Below are 17630 nucleotides of genomic sequence, written 5' to 3'. Positions count from 1 at the left end.
TAAAACTCCTAAACCAGTAGATCTTAGGTTGTTTTGTTTTGTTTTGTTTTGTTTTGTTTTGTTTTGTTTTGTTTTGTTTTGTTTAAGACAGAGTCCATTATGTAGTCTGTCTGGCCTAGAGCTTTCTATGTAGACCAGGCTGGCTGAAAACTCACAGAAAGCCAAGGCTTCCATTGGAATTAAAGGCATGAGCAACCACACTCGCCACCTACCACACTCCTATTAACATTAAAAATCTGCTGAAAATGTGGGGTGTGCATGGTGGTACACACCCGAAGTCTCAGCACTGGGGAATGGAAACTACACAGAAAGTTTGATGCCAGCCTGGGCTACAGGAGACTAAAGTAATTATTAATCAAATTGTTGGAAATGACTTAATGGCATGCTGTAACTTTCTAGGTAATGACTGGAAACAAGGCTTGAGTGACTTGATCATTTTGGCGAATTAGATTTTCTGAAATGGGTGGTCAACACTTTGGCCTACCTATGAAAGTACCAGTCACTTCCAGCCCTACCATCCTCCCTCCCCACCCCCAGCCCCTCTCAGGGCTGCTCTCCTTCATCCCTCACCTCTCAGCCACCTGTCACCATCTCAGGAACATCCCCTGTGATCAGACTGTCATACATGTCAGTAAGTCTCCTACCAGTTACTCAGTGTGGCAGGCAAAAAGGTACACCCACCCTGAAACAGAAGTGTCAGTCTCCAGGATCACTTAATAACAGGTGAAGTGGAATTTGCAATTATGATTAAATTGAGGACTTTGAGATGGGAGATTATTCTAAATTATCCTGGTGGACCCAGATGTAATTACAGAGATCCTTAAGAATAGGATAATGTGATTGCTGGGGGTTTGGGGTTGTTCTTCTGTTTGCTTTTAACTTTTTTTTCAGTCAAGGTCTCACACTGTAACCAAGCCTCAACCTTCCATATGCTAGGATTACAGGCATGCTCCACCATGCCTGAACCTGACTGCCTTTGAAAATGAAAGTCATGGGCTAGGGAGATGACCCACTGTGCAAAGTGCTTGTTTCAAAAGCCTGGGGGTCTGAGTTCACCACAGCATGCCCAGGGGAGCTGGGTTTGCCTGTAACCCTAAGACTGGGAGCTGAAATAGGATGTTCCTGGGGCTCGCTGGCTAGTCAGTCCAGCCAATGAGTGAACTCCATCATGTTCAGGGAGAAACAGAGACACTATCTCAAATAAATACACACACACACACACACACACACACACACACACACACACACACACACACAGTGATTATATATAAAATAGTGGAGGGTGACCGAGGAAGACACCTGACACTCAACCAATGGCCTCCACACCAGTACACACCGATACATGTACCCACACATACTCATACACCATACACACATGCACACACATGCACACACATTAATTAGTTAATTTTTAGAATGAAATTGAAAGTGATCCATGAGCCCATTCCTGAAAGTAGACTCTAGAGTATAGAGCAGGTGTTCTCAACCTTCCTAATGCTGTGACCTTTTAATACAGTTCCTCATGCTGTGGTGACCCCCAACCATAAAATTATTCTTGTTGCTACTTCATAACTGTAACTGCTGTTATGAATCATGATGTAAATATCTAATATGCGACCCCTATAAGGGTCGCAATCCACATGTTGAGAACCACTGGTCTAGAGCAAGGCAAAGGTTCTAACTAAGCCCTGGCTCCTCCCCTCCAGTCTTCTCCCAGAAATACAGCCTTGAAACATTTCCACTTTAGACCAGGGAGCTGTATGACTGTAAGAGGGGCTGTAAACACATGTCAGGAGTACAGCCTAGCATTTATGAGTTCCTAAGCTTGAGCCTCTTGACCCCAAACACAGAAGGAAAGAAGAGGGAGAGAGGGAAGAAGGGAGGAGAGGAAGAGGATGGGAGGGAGACTGTAAGGTAAATTTGTGTGTCTTAAGCCAGTCTCTGCTAAGTTAAAGCAGTTATAGGAAATTCATATACTCTATGTATTTTCCCTCACTGCAATCACCAAAATCCTTAGTTATACAGTGTATTTATTTAGCTACTAGGCATCTCACACACTAGGATACAAGCTCCCAAAATCTGGTATCTCACGCAGCATAAAAGAGGTCCTTTCGGCCGGGCGGTGGTGGCGCACGCCTTTAATCCCAGCACTCAGGAGGCAGAGCCAGGTGGATCTCCGTGAGTTCAAGGCCAGCCTGGGCTACCAAGTGAGTTCCAGGAAAGGCGCAAAGCTACACAGAGAAACCCTGTCTCGAAAAACCAAAAAAAAAAAAAAAAAAAAAGAGGTCCTTTCAACAGATACTCACTAAAGGTAGAACTTTGATCCCATCCTGATTGGAATCATTCAAATGCTACAACACAAACACAGAGACTCAGAAGTTACCCTACGAGCTCAAGATGGACCAGCAATAGCCACACAGAGCCAAAGCCTGTGCCGCTCAGCACTCCAGGACCTCGTTCCATCAGTGACATAGCAGATGTACAGAGATCCAGCCCACATGGTGGTAGTACATGCAGTCCTGGGGTAGAAAGATCTGGAATTCAAGTTATCCCTAGCTACAAAGGGGGCTGGAGGCCAGCCTGAGCTACAGGAAACCCTGTCTCAAAAAACAAAAACAAAAACACAGAGGAGTCTGGCACCTCTAGGGCTGGAAAGAATACCTAGAATGAATGTTCTAGGTGAAAAAGCGGGGATATAGCAAATTATTTTGTCTAGAAATTTTGAAATTTGGAGTCTATCGTGTAAAGCGTAGAGTCTGCAGGGGTAGGGGTAAGGGGTGAAAGGGAATAAAACACAGGGTGTTCAGGGTGCAGAGAGAGGAAACAAAGCATAGAGTGTGCAGGGGGAGGGTTGAGGGGGAGAGGAAACAAAGCATAGAGTGTGCAGGGGTAGGGTTGAGGGGGAGAGGAAATAAAACATACGGTGTGCAGGGGGAGTGTTGAGGGGGAGAGGAAATAAAGCATAGGGTGTGCAGGGGGAGAGGTGAGGGGAAGAGGAAACAGTTTGAGTCCCATTCAGCAAGGCGGTTTTGAATGAGAAGTCCTGGGGAGCAAACTTCCCCCTGGTGCAGAGCACCAGGCAAATGGCTCTTTATGACACTTTGGTTCTTTTTATGGTGGTTGGCAAGAGTGCGTGAAATTCTTGATCCTCTGCCGTCGGCTGGACACCTTGTCACACTTTTGTGTTTCTTTCTTTTGTTTTAATGACAAGGCCTTGATGTGTAGCTCAGGTTGGTTGCCAACCCAAGCCCTCCTGCCTCAGCCAGAATTACAAGCATGTGCCACCAACCCAGCTGCGCTTGATGGTTTACCTCGGATGATTCTAAGCTTTCTGTTGAGAGAAATAATGCTGAAATGCACACACTAACACAGACAGCAAAATCCTTTCCTAAACATGCTCAACAGTTTCCCCTGCCACTGCAAGGACCAACACCTTCTCCCACAGGAGGCGATGGCAGTGAGGTTTTTCCTAATTTGCTGGATTTGATAAGCAAAAATCCATCCATAGTAGAATTACAATTTTTACTTATCAATTCCCCAGTTAGGGTGAACTATTGGAGGTGTTTTGTTTTGTTTTGTTTTGTTTTGTTTTGTTTTGTTTAGGCAGGGTTTCTCTGTAGCCTGGCTGTCCTAGAACTCGCTCTGTAAACCAGGCTGGCCTCACACTGGCCTGCTTCTGCTTCCTGAGTGCTGGGATTATAGGCATGTGCCACCACCACCCGGTGGAAATCTTCTGGAAAGGGTTTGGTTATACACTGACTTACTTTGTTGTTGTTGTTTTCGTAATTACATTTACTCATGGAAGGTGGTACACTGTACCATGGACTGCACAGAGCTCAGACGACAACTTCCAGGAGTCAGTTCGCTCCTTCCACTACATGGGTCCTGGAGACTAAATTCAGGCCATCAGGCTTGGCAGCAAGCACCTTATTTGCTCAGCCATTTACCTCTATTTTGGTTTTTCTGAGGCAGGGTTCAGACTTACTGTGTAGCCCAGGTCAGCTCTGAATTCACAGAGGCCCTCCTCCTTCCTCAGCCTCTGGAGTGCAGGATTGCCGGCATAAACTGCCACACTACTTTTGTTTTCATTTGAATTTTATGAGCGAGGACAAACATTTTTCCCTGTTCTTACAATTCACTCTCATTCTCTTTTGCGAATTAGAGAGATCGATTTTAAATCAGGATAAGGAAATGGATGGGGAGAGCAAATGAGCTTCTACTCCAAGGAAACACCCAACACTCTCATGTCATATCTGTCTGTTCCCTAAGGACCTGCCTGAGCTTTAGGTGAGCGTCACTTGCTCGCCCAGCTTCTAGAGCAGCCCCATGCACATGCACCACCTCCACTTTCTCTGACTGGTGGAGGCAAGTGCCAGTCAGACACTGCTGTTGCTGTTGCTTTAATTTTGATGTTTGTTCATCATGAGCTACTTCCTACAGTGTTAATGGATTATTTATAATGACTACTGAAGGACTTTTTGCACCCATTTAAACATTATACCAATCCCAGTTCCTCTCACCCTAATCCTGGCCCTGCCCTTTCCCCCCTATCCACAAGACTCCTCTTTCCACAGGGCTTCCTAGAACAGTCATCACTGAATAACATCAAGCCGCACATGATGGACTCGGGAGCAATCTGGCTACAACATCTGCCATGCCATTGATCTCCAGGGCTCATTCAGTTGATCTGGCTGGCTGGGTGGCCTTCCCCCTTCCTCCCTCACCACTCTGGGTGCCTCTCCTGACGATGCAGAACCAGTGAAAGAGGACGACCTTCCCCACTGAGGAGAACCAGTCTTCAGTCAAGGGCACTCAAGTAGCTGCTTTCCTCCACTAGGCCCTCCCAACAAGCTCTCCAGGTGCACATGACTTCACCACCACACTTCTTGGGGTGCACTTAGAAGCGTTTTTTTTTTTTTTAACTTACGGAATATTATATTTTTCTGCAATGAACATGTAGGTAAAAGAAAGAGAGAGAGAGAAAGAAAGAGGGAGAGAGATAGAAATAAACAAACCCATAAGGTCAGAAAACATAAATGCTGGGTTGCTCAAAGGACAGGCTTTATAGCATGCTATTTCTTACCACAATAATAAATATATTTCTCCAAAAATCTCGCATTGAGCTAGGTATAGTGTAGGGACGTACACATATAAACAGCATTTGGGAGGCTGAGGCAGGAGGACCGTAAGTCCAGAACAAGGCCAATGAGATGGTGGCTCAGTAGGTGCCTGCAGCCAAGCCTAAGGACCTGAGTTTGACCCCCAGACCCACATGATGGAAAGAAATTAGGACTAAATTTCACTTGCTCTAACCATTCCTTAAATTTTAAAAGTAATTCGCTTTCATGTATCATCTCAATTTTCTTCCACTACTCTAACTCAAGGACATTACACTCCATGGGCCCATACCTCATTATCTTCACAGTACAACAGATAGCTCAAGCCCAGAGTGGCTTCCAGAATGGTTCCAGGCAATCCCTCACACACTGAGTAAAGCAGCTTACAGATCTCAAGTGACCCCCGGCCAGGTGGGCTGCCACTGCCCTCGGCAAGCGGCCTTGCCTTCCCTGGGTTCTGTTCTTTCTGAAGAAGTCCCTCCGTGACGGCAGCGGCCTTTGCACACCCAGACTCTCTAAGGCCCGAGTCCTTTCAGGCTTCCAGCTTCCCCATCTGAAACTTCACCCATAGGACGCATTTCCTGGCCCTCAGAGAGCAGACAGGCTTCCCGCGGATGGGGCCCTTTGGAGGGCTTTCTGCAAAGAAGGGCAATCAGCAAGTGTTTTAAAAGCAGGGGAGTGCAGCTACTCAGGTACCCTTGACCAAAGACACATCCTCCTCTAGTCCAGGAAGGTCGTCTTGGTTGACTGACTGAGCGTGCAGCTTCAGGAGGGATGTACATGGAATGATGAGGGAGGATGGGGACACCCACCTAGCCAGCCAGTCAGGCAAAATCAACCCTGGCGATCAATAGGGGAACAGCTGCCTTGGCCAGAAGTGTTTTGAATCTGCGGCACACCCATGCCTCTTGACTTGGTTCGGACAGGTCCAGTGAGCTGGCTCCGTGGGTAAAAGTGACTCTCCCACAAGCCTGAGGAATTCCTGGTAGGTGGAAAGAGCCCACGCCACAGAGTTGTTCGGTGACTTCCATGTACACGTGCCTGCGCTCGTATATACACAGAGACACACAAAATGAAAAAATAAGGGAAAAAATAAACCATGGCACAGAGGTCCCCTCACTCACAGATGATAAGGGCATCTGTGTCATCCAGAGAAGCCTGTCAGCCTGACAGTGACCCTAAGTTGGCTGTTCCTTCAAGGTCAACAACTCCCATGGGCAGGAGTCAGATGGAAATCCTACCTGAAAAGGAAGCCTTGACAGGACAGACAGACAGACAAGGAAGCCTAAGCTGGGGCCAGACTGCACATAGAACTGACCCACAAAGCTCAGACCTGGCCACCTCAAATTCTTGCCAAAGGCCTGCTGAAAACTGACTTCATTCCTCAGAGACCTCAGGAGTTCCTTCTAAAAGAGCTAACTCAGGTCCCACAGGGCAAGATCCGCTGTGTTTGCTAAACAGGTATATCCTCACAGCAGGTTCCCAGAGGTCATCAATGCTTCCAGCAGTGAAGGGACTTAGACCCATATTGCTGGGCATTGAGGCCACTTAAGAACCTGTCATTTCTTAAAGCTGTTCTTCAGCTAAGTAAGTGGTCCCCTCTATTCCTGGGGAATGTGTTCTAAGACCTGCAGTTGATGCTGGAAACCACAGACAGTACCCAACTGTGTACATACTATTTTTCCCTATATATACATGCATACCTATGATAAAGTTCAATTTATAATTTAGGCATGGAAGCCGGGCACGGTGGTACATACCACCTTTAATCCCAGTACTGGCAAGGCAGAAACAGGCAGATCTCTGAGTTCAAGGTTATTCTGCTCTACAGAGTGAGTTCCAGGACAGCAAGAGCTACACAGAAAAACCCTGTCTCAACCAGCTGAACTAGTGGAAACGCATGAACTGTGGACCAATAGAAGAGGAGCCCCCGTGAACAAGCAAGACTATAATAGACTAGGCCCTATGGATAAGCGAGACAGTTGTTTGGCTTGAACTGTTTAGGAGGCCCCCAGGCAGTGGGATCGGGACCTGTCCCTAGTACATGAGCCAGCTTTTTGGAGTCTAGTGCCTATGGTGAGACACTTTGCACAGCTTTGGTGCAGGGAGGAGAGGCCTGGACCTGCCACAACTGAATGTACCAGGCTCTGCTGACTCCCCATGGGAGACCTTGCCTTGGAGGAGGTGGGAATGGGGGTGTGAGTTGGGGGGAGAAGGCTGGGGAGCAGGAGGAGGGAGGAAAGGGGAATCTGTGTTTGGTATGTAAAATGAATAGAAAATCTCTTAATAATTAAAAAAAATGGAAAAAAAAGAAAAGAAAAACCCTGTCTCAAAAAGCAAATAGATAGATAGATAGATAGATAGATAGATAGATAGATAGATAGATAGATACATAAATAGAGGCATGGGAAGAGAGTAACAATTAAGAATAACATAGAAAAATTAGGGCTAGGGATACAGCTCAGTGGCACAGCACTTGCCCAGCATATGTTGATGCTTGCCTATAATCCCATCACTTGTAAAGCTGATACAGAAGGATCTTGAGTTCAAGACCAGCCTGGGGTACATAGTGAGTCTGAGGACAGCTCAGGCTATACAGCTAGAGCCTATCTCAAAAAAAGAAAAGAAAAGAATAATAGTCATACATATTGTAACAAAAGCTATATGAGGGCCTGGCGGTGGTGGCCCACATCTTTAATTCCAGCACTCTGGAGGCAGAATCAGGTGAATCTCTGTGAGTTCCAGGACAACCAGAGTTGTTACACAGAGAAACTCTGTCTCAAAACCAAAACAACAAAAGCTATACTAAGAGATGCCTCAGTGGATCAGAGTGCATTCTGCTCTGATGGAGGACCTGAGATCGGTCACCAGCATCTCACAACTGCTTATAAAACCAGCTCCAAGTGGGTGGGGGGTAGGGTGGAGGTGGGGGTGGTCAGATGCCTCTGGTCTCTGAGGGTACCTGCACTCATGGGCATATACCACACATAGACACACAATTAAAGTTAATTTAAATATATATATTTTTTTTTTAATTTTTTTTTTTATTTTTTTTTTGGTTTTTCGAGACAGGGTTTCTCTGTGTAGCTTTGTGCCTCTCCTGGAACTCACTTGGTAGCCCAGGCTGGCCTCGAACTCACAGAGATCCGCCTGGCTCTGCCTCCCGAGTGCTGGGATTAAAGGCGTGCACCACCACCGCCCGGCAATTTAAATATATATTTTTATATGCAAGTGGTCTCCCTAAAAAAAAAAAAAAAAAAAATTTATTTTGCTTTTACTTTCAATTAAAGGAAACAGGACTTCTCTTTTTTTATGTTGACATTACCAACATTACAATCTCATGCTCCAAAGCTATTTTAACTAAAATAGAGTAGTGCCTCCAGAGGGTATACTGGACCAAGGGATGGTTCATATGCAAGGCCCAACAGAGTGAGAAATCCTGAGATTTCAACTTTGCTCAGAATGGTGTGCCATTTAAAATGTGAATTACCTGCTTCTGGAATTTTCCATTCAATATATTTCAGCACAACTCATCGTAAGTAAGTGAAAACTGAAAAAAGAGAAACCTCCAGGCGGTGGTGGCACACGCCTTTAGTCCCAGCACTCAGGAGGCAGAGGCAGGCGGATCTGAGTGAGTTCGAGGCCAGACTGGTCTATAGAGTGAGATCCAGGACAGCCGAGACTGCTACACAGAGAAACCCTGTCTCCAAAAATCAGAGAGAGAGAGAGAGAGAGAGAGAGAGAGAGAGAGAGAGAGAGAGAGAGACCATGGCTAAAGAAGGACTTCTGTGGTGCTCAAATACAAGAGAGCAGGCACCAGCAAGAGAGAGGAAACTGTTGCTGTGGTGTTTTGTATTCATTGGACAGCAAAACCAAGCTGGGCTCGTTCGTGAGATGCTAGCCTAGGCACTACAGGCATAACCACATAGGAACATGGGTCCGTGCTTAGCCCTGCAATGGCCAGTTAGGAACTAGCCTTGAGAGAAACAACATGATCCTTATCTGGGCCGCTGCTGTGTGAAGTTCCCTGCTTCTCAGCTGAGCCTAATCCTATTTATACAAACAGTGAGTGAGACGTCACTGGCTGGTGTTCAGTTTCTTAATGGAGTAGACTCAAGCAAACATGTCCGACCTGTGGCCCAGGGCTGCATGTATCCCAGGATACCTATGAAATCAGCCCAACACATTTGTAAGTAACAATATCATATTTCAATGTCAAAAGGATGGACGATCAGCACAGCGAGAATGCGTAGGGAGTTAGAGGTTCCAGGGGGAAAGGTATGAAATTATCACGGTGAAAAGAAAGAGAGATCTTATTGAAGGACACAGCAACAGGGCTGGACAGGTTCTGTCTGTCATGTGTTTTCAGAATTAAACACCAAACACCTTGTGCATGTGAATGTTATTTATTATAGAAAGCTCTAGAAATGACACACCTGTCAAACAAGAAGATAATGGTATCTCTTATGTTTTAAATAGTTATTAGGGGCTGGGGATGTAGCTCAGTATTAGCTATTGGGAGACAAAGCTATGATTATGGTATTTTAATTGAAATACTGAAACACTAAACAGTGTCTACACGATGGTTATAATTACATGGATGTACCTTACTGAGGGAAGCACAGGCTGTCATGAGGACAGGTGACGTGGCTAGAGGAAACGTTATCTGACAAGTAACGAAGGACACTGTGGTCTGGCCGGCGGAAGGAGATCTGCTCAGAGAGGCAGTGGCTGAGGCGAGAGACTGCTAGAAGAATTTATACAAAGAATGACAGGACTTGGTTTATGTTTTAAGAGCTCTCTGGGTGACTTGGAAAACAGCAACGTCAAGCAGAAGAACATGGAAGGGAAGCCCGGGATGGCAGCGGAAAACAGCCAGTGGAGGTGGGAAGAGGACCAAGGGCTCCTGGGGAAGGTCTCCACAGAAAGGTGTGAGGAGAAAGGGTTGTGTGTGTTTGTTTTCGGAACACACTCTTCTCTATGCAGCCCAGGCTGGCCTGCAGCCTAAGAGCCTGAACCTCAGCCTCCCAAGTACCGGGATTCCAGGTGCACCACTTGTGGCTTGGAAAGGACTTTTCAAAGCACCCACACACACACTGGAGCATTTTAAAAGGGAAAGGGGTGAGGTGGGGCTCCAGACAAATAAGGAAATAAGATAAATAAGGAAAAAAATGACAAGATAATATCCAGGAAAACCAAGAACAAAGAAGTGGTCACAGTGTACACATAGCTCTGAGTAAACTGCCCTCTTAGGGCCTAAGAGCATGAGCAGTGATGGTGATTCCTTTTCCCTCTCTTTCTTCCTTATGGAGACAATGTGGTCCTGGCTGGCCTCAAACTCACAGAGATCCATCTGCCTCTGCCTCCTGAGTGCCAGAAATATATATATATGTATGATATATATAGATATGTGTGTATGAAATGGTATTTAATAACAAAGAATCTAAGTGAAGGAAATATTATATGTTTATTATTTATAACCTTGAAATTTCTGGAACTTTGAATTTTTTTTCTAAATAAAAAGTTAAGCCGGGTGGCAGTGGCAGTGGCAGATGTGTTTTCCAGAGCTCAGGGGGAAGAGCTGAGCCTGGGGTGTGTGTGCGGGGGAGTCTTCAGTATAGATGAGAGATGGTGCTCTTCAGATGTGGGTGTTTTTTTTAAAAAGTTAAAAGTAGTGGCATAGTTTGTTTTTTTTTTGGGGGGGGGGGTTGGGGGGGCTGGAGGGAACAGGAAGAAGGGGTATCAGTAACTACCAAGAGAAAGAGCTAAGAGTTTAATGGTGAGGAAAGACTATGGGGTTAGATTAGGCACATATGAGAAAAATACTGTTTCTATTTTAAGTCATAAGGAAGTATATAGATTTCTCAAAACATGTACTTTCATTATTACATTTTATGTTGTTGTTGTTAAGTATTCGCCTTTATACTTTCCAAGTATCCAAATTTTGTCGTGGATTTCTCTTTTTCTTTTTTTTTTTTTTTTTTTGGTTTTTTCGAGACAGGGTTTCTCTGTGTAGCTTTGCACCTTTCCTGGAACTCACTCTGTAGACCAGGCTGGCCTCGAACTCAAAGATCTGCCTGCCTCTGCCTCCCGAGGGCTGGGATTAAAGGCGTGCACCACCACCACCACCACCACCACCACCACCACCGCCACCGCTGCCTGACTGTCGTGGATTTCTTAAGGTTTTTTTTTTTTTTTCTCCTGAAAGGTACGGTCCCATATCATTCTTACGAAATTTTTCAAATAAAGTAAGGAATTTTGACAAGCATTTTAAAAGACCATTTTTCTAGCTGCTGGGGGGGGGGGGAAGAAAGAAAGAAAGAAAGAAAGGAAAGAAAGAAAGAAAGAAAGAAAGAAAGAAGAAGAGAAGAAAGAAGGAAAGAAAGAAAGGTAGCTGCCAATGGCCCACCTAGCCTTTGCCTTAAGCAAAACAGAACACAGATGGCTCTCACAGTCTCTCCAGGAGCCAAGAGAGAATATTTACAACTGGGAGGGTGGGGGCAGAGATGCAGCTCAGGGTTAGGACTCCTGCTGCCCTTGCAAAGGTTCCAGCATCCACAGGGCACACCACAACCATCGGTAAGTGCAGTTTCAGGGCTTTCAACACCCTCTACTGACCTCTGAGGGCACCAAGCATGCACATTGTACATGCACATACATTTAGGCAAAACATAAAAACTTTTTTTAAAAAAAATCTTAAACAAAAAATTTTATTAGAGCTGCGTGTGATAGAGCTAGAGTTTGAGACTCTAGCAGCTCAAAAACAAAACAAAAAAAAAAAATAGAGAAACATCCTAAATGTGCAAAATACCACATGGAGTCAGTAATGCAGAGGCAAGTATAGCTTTTTTTCCCCTCTGTGTTCAAAAAAGAAGAAGAAGAAGAAGAAGAAGAAGAAGAAGAAGAAGAAGAAGAAGAGAAGAAGAAGAAGAAGAAGAAGAAGAAGACGAAGAAGAAGAAGAAAGGAAGGAAGGAAGGAAAAAAGGAAGGAAGGAAGGAAGGAAGGAAGGAAGGAAAAAGGAAGGAAAGGCAGACTCCCACATGCTCCAAAGCACACGGTATTGAGAAAAGCCTTGAGCAGGCAGACACTGTACAAGCTCCACTCTAGGGCCAAAGGTTTGGAGCAGAGGAACAGCTCTGTGGGCTGGCAGCTGGGTAATTAGGAAGACACCCAAACTTCCTCTGGACAATCTCCAGGTAGAGTGAAGGGTCCCACACCCAGGGCAGGTGTACAGTGCTGACAGTGACTGGGAAGCAATTCTGGATCCAGAGCATTGGGCCCAGGAAAGTCATTCAGGCACAGGCTAGACTTCATGCTCAAATGAGGCTCCTGTAAACTCCCTGGGGTGGGAGGACATTGCTTTCATCTGGCTCTCCTGAACCAGTTCTACAATTGCCTACACACACCCACAGTGGAAAGACACTTTTGTCTGAGTATACCCACATCTGAAGAGCACCATTTCTCATCTATACTGAAGACTCCCCCTACCACCACCCCAGGCTCAGCTCTTCCCCCTGAGCTCTGGAAAACACATCACTGCTCATTGTCTCATTCTGGTGAGAAACCATCAAAGTTGACCAAGATTAATCGCATAGCACTGCCTACCCAACTGACCACTAGAAGTGATGCATACGGAAGAGTGTGCATAGATAATAAGGCACACTATATCAGGGCTGATCCCCTGTATTTTTACTGTGCTTCTTGGATCTCATTCTGTAGCCCAAGATGGCCCAGAATTCATGATACAGCCTACATATGACCTGAAATTCAAAGTAATCCTCCTGCCTCAGCCTCCTAACTGCTTGAGATTATAGGCATGAGCCACTATGGTTGAGTTCTTGTTTTTTGAAATTACTGATTATGGGGCTGAAGAGATGGCTCAGCTTTTAAGAATAATTGCTGCTCTTAAAGGGTCCCAGAGGACCCAGGTTCAGTTCCCAGCACTCACAACCACCCATAATTCTAGTTCCAGAGGCTCCAATGCCCTCTTCTCTCCTTCTGGGAAATTGCATGCACATGGTGCTTATACATACATGCAGGGAGAACACTCATACACATAAAATTTACCTTAAAATATATTTCTTGAATACTGATTACTTCCTTGTAAAGCAGACCCACCAAAAGGTTCCCTTATGTATTTAGCTGTTTATTTTGCATTTTAAATCTATTTGTTTAATGGGAGATGGGGGGTGCTGCAATACACATGTAGAAACCAGAGGACAACTTGTGAGCTGCCATGTGGGTGCTGGGAATTGAACCCAGGTCCTCTGGAAGACCAGACAGTGTTCTTAACCACTGGGCCACCTCTCCAGCCTACAGAGGACAACTTGTAAGAGTTGGTTCTCTCCTACCACCATGTGTGTTCTGGGAATCAGACTCAGGTTATCAGGCTTGATGTCAAGTACCTTTCCCACTGAACATCTCACTAGCTCTAAAGGTCCCTTTAAATAAATATTTACATAGGACATTTAATCAAATAAGTGGAGTGTATTAGCTAAACTTTCAGGAGCAGTACTTAATTTGATCATGAACCTCTCAACTTTGGCATGTTCCTCTCTGAAGCCTGTGACGGCTCTTTCCTGGTTGTCTCCTTTGGTCCTTACCTCTTCCTCTGTTCCCTCCCTCCTTCCTAAATCAGGCATCCGTCAAATGCTGCTGCTGCTTATTATTATTATTATCATCATCATCATCATCATCATCATCATCATCATCCTTTTCCTTTTTCTTCTTCTATTTTTCATGTGTTTGTTTGCCTGTTTGTTCTTTCCAGACAGGGTTTCTCTGTGTAGCCCTGGCTGTCCTACAACTTGCTCTGAGGACCAGGTTGACCTCGAATTTACAGAGATCTACCTGCCTCTGCCTCCCAAGTGCTAGGATTAAAAGGGTGAGGTGCCACGTCTGGCTAGTGCTTCTTTTGTTTAACTTTAATTTTTTTCTTTCCTGGAGACCAGGTGAGCATTCCACAGCACACGTGTGGAGGTCAGAGGTCAACTTGTGAGAGTCAGTTCTGTCTTTCCATCATGTGGGTCCTTGGGCTTCACAGCAGGTGCTTTACCCTCTGAGCCATCTTGACAGCCCCCCCAAAGTGCTTCCTCTCAGACGTCTCTCTTCATCCCTTCTCCTAACTATCCCTAACTCCCTTTGTCACTTGTGCCAATAGGAACAACAGCTAACAGTGACAAGGTACCAGTCACTACGCTCATCTCTATAATTCAGTTCCACGAGAGTCTCATGGAAGAGACCAGCATTATCTCCACTATTATACACAGAAAAAACAGAAGCTTCAGGGCTTAAGCAATCTGCACAAAATCACCAAGTCAGCAAAGGCAAGTTCACCTCAGAGGTCCTGCTAACAACAACACTCTTGTATTTCATGCTGTTCCATGAAATCTCCCAGAACGCCCAAAGAAGCAGCGGCATCTCCACCAGCCAGTAGATGTTGACCGGCACACATTGGAGTACTCACTGACATGTTTGCACTGGCCAAAATGTTAAGATGCTTCCAAACCCTGCTGGCTGACACCCTGTCCTCTCTCCCGGAAAACTCTCCTCTGGCAGGAAGTCCTCAATACTCATCAACCTAGCCTGGAGCTGCAGGGTGAGCCTGGAGCTGCTGGGTGAGGCCTGGAGCTGCAGGGTGAGCCTGGATCTTTGGGGTGAGGTCTGGGGCAGAGGGAGCCTAGTACTCAGGCCACACAGGTGTTACACCTGACTAAATATTGTCCATTGTCACTTCTCCCTCCTCCTTCTGCCTCCACAAACCAGTTCCTCCTGCTGACTTCCTCCTTCAGGACACCCCCACACACACACTTCATTCTCCAGTTCCCCTTCCATGAAGCTAGCTCTAGGCCCCTCTGTTCCTTCTGCTGCTGACCCTCTGTTGGCTGACCTAGCCTGTGGCTTTAATGATCTCTATCTATGTGGTTTCTATATCTGCCTCCTTTCCTACTCCGGCCAGACCCTCCTCTATATTCTTGAGGTCAAAAAATGGCCAAAACCTTGCCTCTCAGCCAAAAAAAAAAAAAAAAAAAAAAAAAGCCAGTGGTGGTACACACCTTTAATCCCAGGACTTAGGAGGCAGGGGCAGGCAGATCTCTGTGAGTTCGAGGCCAGCCTGGTCTACAGAGCAAGTTCCAGGACAGCCAAGGCTACACAGAGAAACCCTGCCATGAAAAACAAAAATAAACAAACAAAAATTCCTTCTCTCTCTACCTCCCTTCCTCAGGAGATATCTGTGTTCCAGCGAAGCTTGCAACAAATTTAACCTCAGCAAATGTCACACCTACTAGAGAGCACTGTATAGAGAGTAACTATTTCATACACATTTATTAAACCCAAGAAGTCGGTGCCTGCTTATGTTTTCTTAAGTGCTCTGCCTTGTCCAGTCACAACTTTCTCATCCATGAAACAAAGTCACTGTTACAGCCTCAACTTGGTCAAGACTTTTTTCCTGTTCCCTAGAAGCATGACTACTTGGCAAGGGGTCTCTCTTCCCTAACAACTCCCTCTGTGCCCTTTCTCCCAGGTCCTGATGCCCCAGTCGGTCCATCTGCCTCATAGCTGATGCCGAGGCCTCAGCTGATGGTAAAATGGTGCCTACCCTCCAAGAACTCCTGACCCAGCTGAAGGAGAAAGGAAGACTCTCGTGAACTGTCCCAGGATGGTCCGATATGTCCCACACCCACTGCAGGCAGACATTTACTCTGGGGCATACTTACTCCATGCCACCCTCTTGGAGATACTTGAGAGAGCAGTTAGTTCATGCAGAGCCCTGGGTCACTCACTATTCATCAGCTTGAGGGCCTTGAGAATGTTGCTTAACCTCCCTGTCACTCAATTTCCTCACCAGTAAAATACCATGGTGAGTCAGTTCCCTCCAAGGGTAACTGGGAGGTTTAATGGAATAATGTGTGTAAAGCATTTAAAGGACCTAATAATCTGCACAGTAAACAATGCAGTCCTTTTCATTATTTGAATGAAACAGCCCCTGGAACTAGAGATGGACAACACCTTTGCACACTGTTACTGGGATAGCAGGTAGCTTTTGAAAGCAGACCAGAAACTCGTCCCCCTCCCCCACCCACCATCACCACTCCTAGACCTTCACCCTAGGTCTCAACTCGGACTGCACTCTGCCCCTCCTCCTGACCATTCCTGCCAGAGTATACACGGGACAGCTGGGGGCTGCCAATGGCTTCTTAGGATGCTAGCACAGCCTCCCCGGTGCTGGGATTTCAGGTGTGAGCCAACACTTCCGGCTCTGGGTTATTTTTAGGTTAGTAGGAAGGAAAGGAAAGAAACCGCGGCTCTTACTGCTGGGACTGGTGGAGTAGGGTCCTGGATCCTTAACTGGACTCAAGTGAAGATTTCCAGAGTCGAAGGGCAACAGCAGTCTTTTCCTTGACACTTTTGACTAAGCCTGCTCCAGGGCCAGATGTGCTGCAGGCACCACGGGACTGTGCGACCATACCATCCGCTTAAGCCTCTGTACCTCAAGTGTTAGCCAAAAAGTAACCACTCTACAGTGAACTGTATACAAGTCTGTCCTTTTTTTCACAGTATAAAAAGTCTGAAGATTCCGCAGGCCTCCTAAGAAGACCAGTAGAAGGTTGCCAACTCTTGCTGTAAAGCTACCCCAGCACTTTGTCTTCCTGTCAGTGCCCTAGAAGGACCCCAAAACCTCAAGCAAATGGGACGTGATAGGCTCTGTCTCTGGGGTCACAGCAGAAGAGTGGTGTAGGCAACTCTGAAGCTAACGGGGAAACAGGCAGGGTCCTAGAAAAAGGCTATGCGTAGCTATGGGTCAGCTCTCAGGTGGATGCTTCTTGCCCTGCCTTAAAGAACGAGGGTGCCTCCTCCGAGTTATGGGGAAAATGGACCCTTGGAGGGTAGGTAGCTGTAGGGTAACGGAATGAGAAAAGGATGTCTAAGTGAAGCGGGGAGAAGACCCAGGAACTACCAGCTCTTGGGTCTCACACACATGCGATGGCCTTCCCGGGGTGCTTGCTCTGGGGGGCTGGGAGGAAAATCAGAAAGCGAGAGTGCCAGGCAGGGCAAAGCTCCGGCCGAGAGCCCCACAGTGATTGCTCACATGCCCCATCCCGGTTCTCCCAGGTCTCCGGAACTCGGCTCCGGGCACCCGCCGGACCGGACGACGCTCCTCCTTTCGGGCTTCAGTTTTCAAGCGTGAGAACGAGGGGTGACGTCAGGGCCCAGGTGTTCGGGGGAGTGCGCGCTCCTGGCGCAGCGCGGCCCCGGGAGCGGACTCGCACGGTGGAGGCGCACAGCCAGGGCTCGCTCCCGCGTGCGCTCCGGGCCGCTCGCCCTGCGCCGCGCTCACTTACCCAGAAGTTTGCCTTGAACAGCGAGCCCGTCATGCTGGCGCAGAGGGCTGGACGCGGAGGACAGCGGGTGGCGGCGGAGAAGGACAGCGGGTGGCGGCGGAGAAGGACAGCGGGAGGGATCGCGCCGGGAGCTCCGACTGTCAGGGCCAAGGTCCGGCGCAACTTCGG

At 46.7% G+C, this 17630-nt stretch overlaps 1 protein-coding gene across 1 annotated transcript in view; it reads right to left on the bottom strand.

Annotated features, from left to right (window-relative positions):
* Nucleotides 1-17630, bottom strand: part of Pstpip2 (proline-serine-threonine phosphatase interacting protein 2) — an 87983-nt gene extending 70353 nt beyond the window's left edge. The window contains exon 1 of the mRNA XM_059246354.1: nt 17463-17630. Within this exon, the coding sequence (XP_059102337.1) occupies nt 17463-17495 (33 nt within the window). The 5' untranslated portion in view covers nt 17496-17630. The remainder of the gene's footprint in view (nt 1-17462) is intronic.

The sequence above is a fragment of the Peromyscus eremicus genome, chromosome 19 (genome assembly GCF_949786415.1).
Source record: "Peromyscus eremicus chromosome 19, PerEre_H2_v1, whole genome shotgun sequence".
In the NCBI taxonomy this organism is placed as follows: Eukaryota; Metazoa; Chordata; class Mammalia; order Rodentia; family Cricetidae; genus Peromyscus; species Peromyscus eremicus.
Note: the sequence above shows the minus strand (reverse complement) of the source record. Positions and strands in the feature narration are given on the sequence as shown.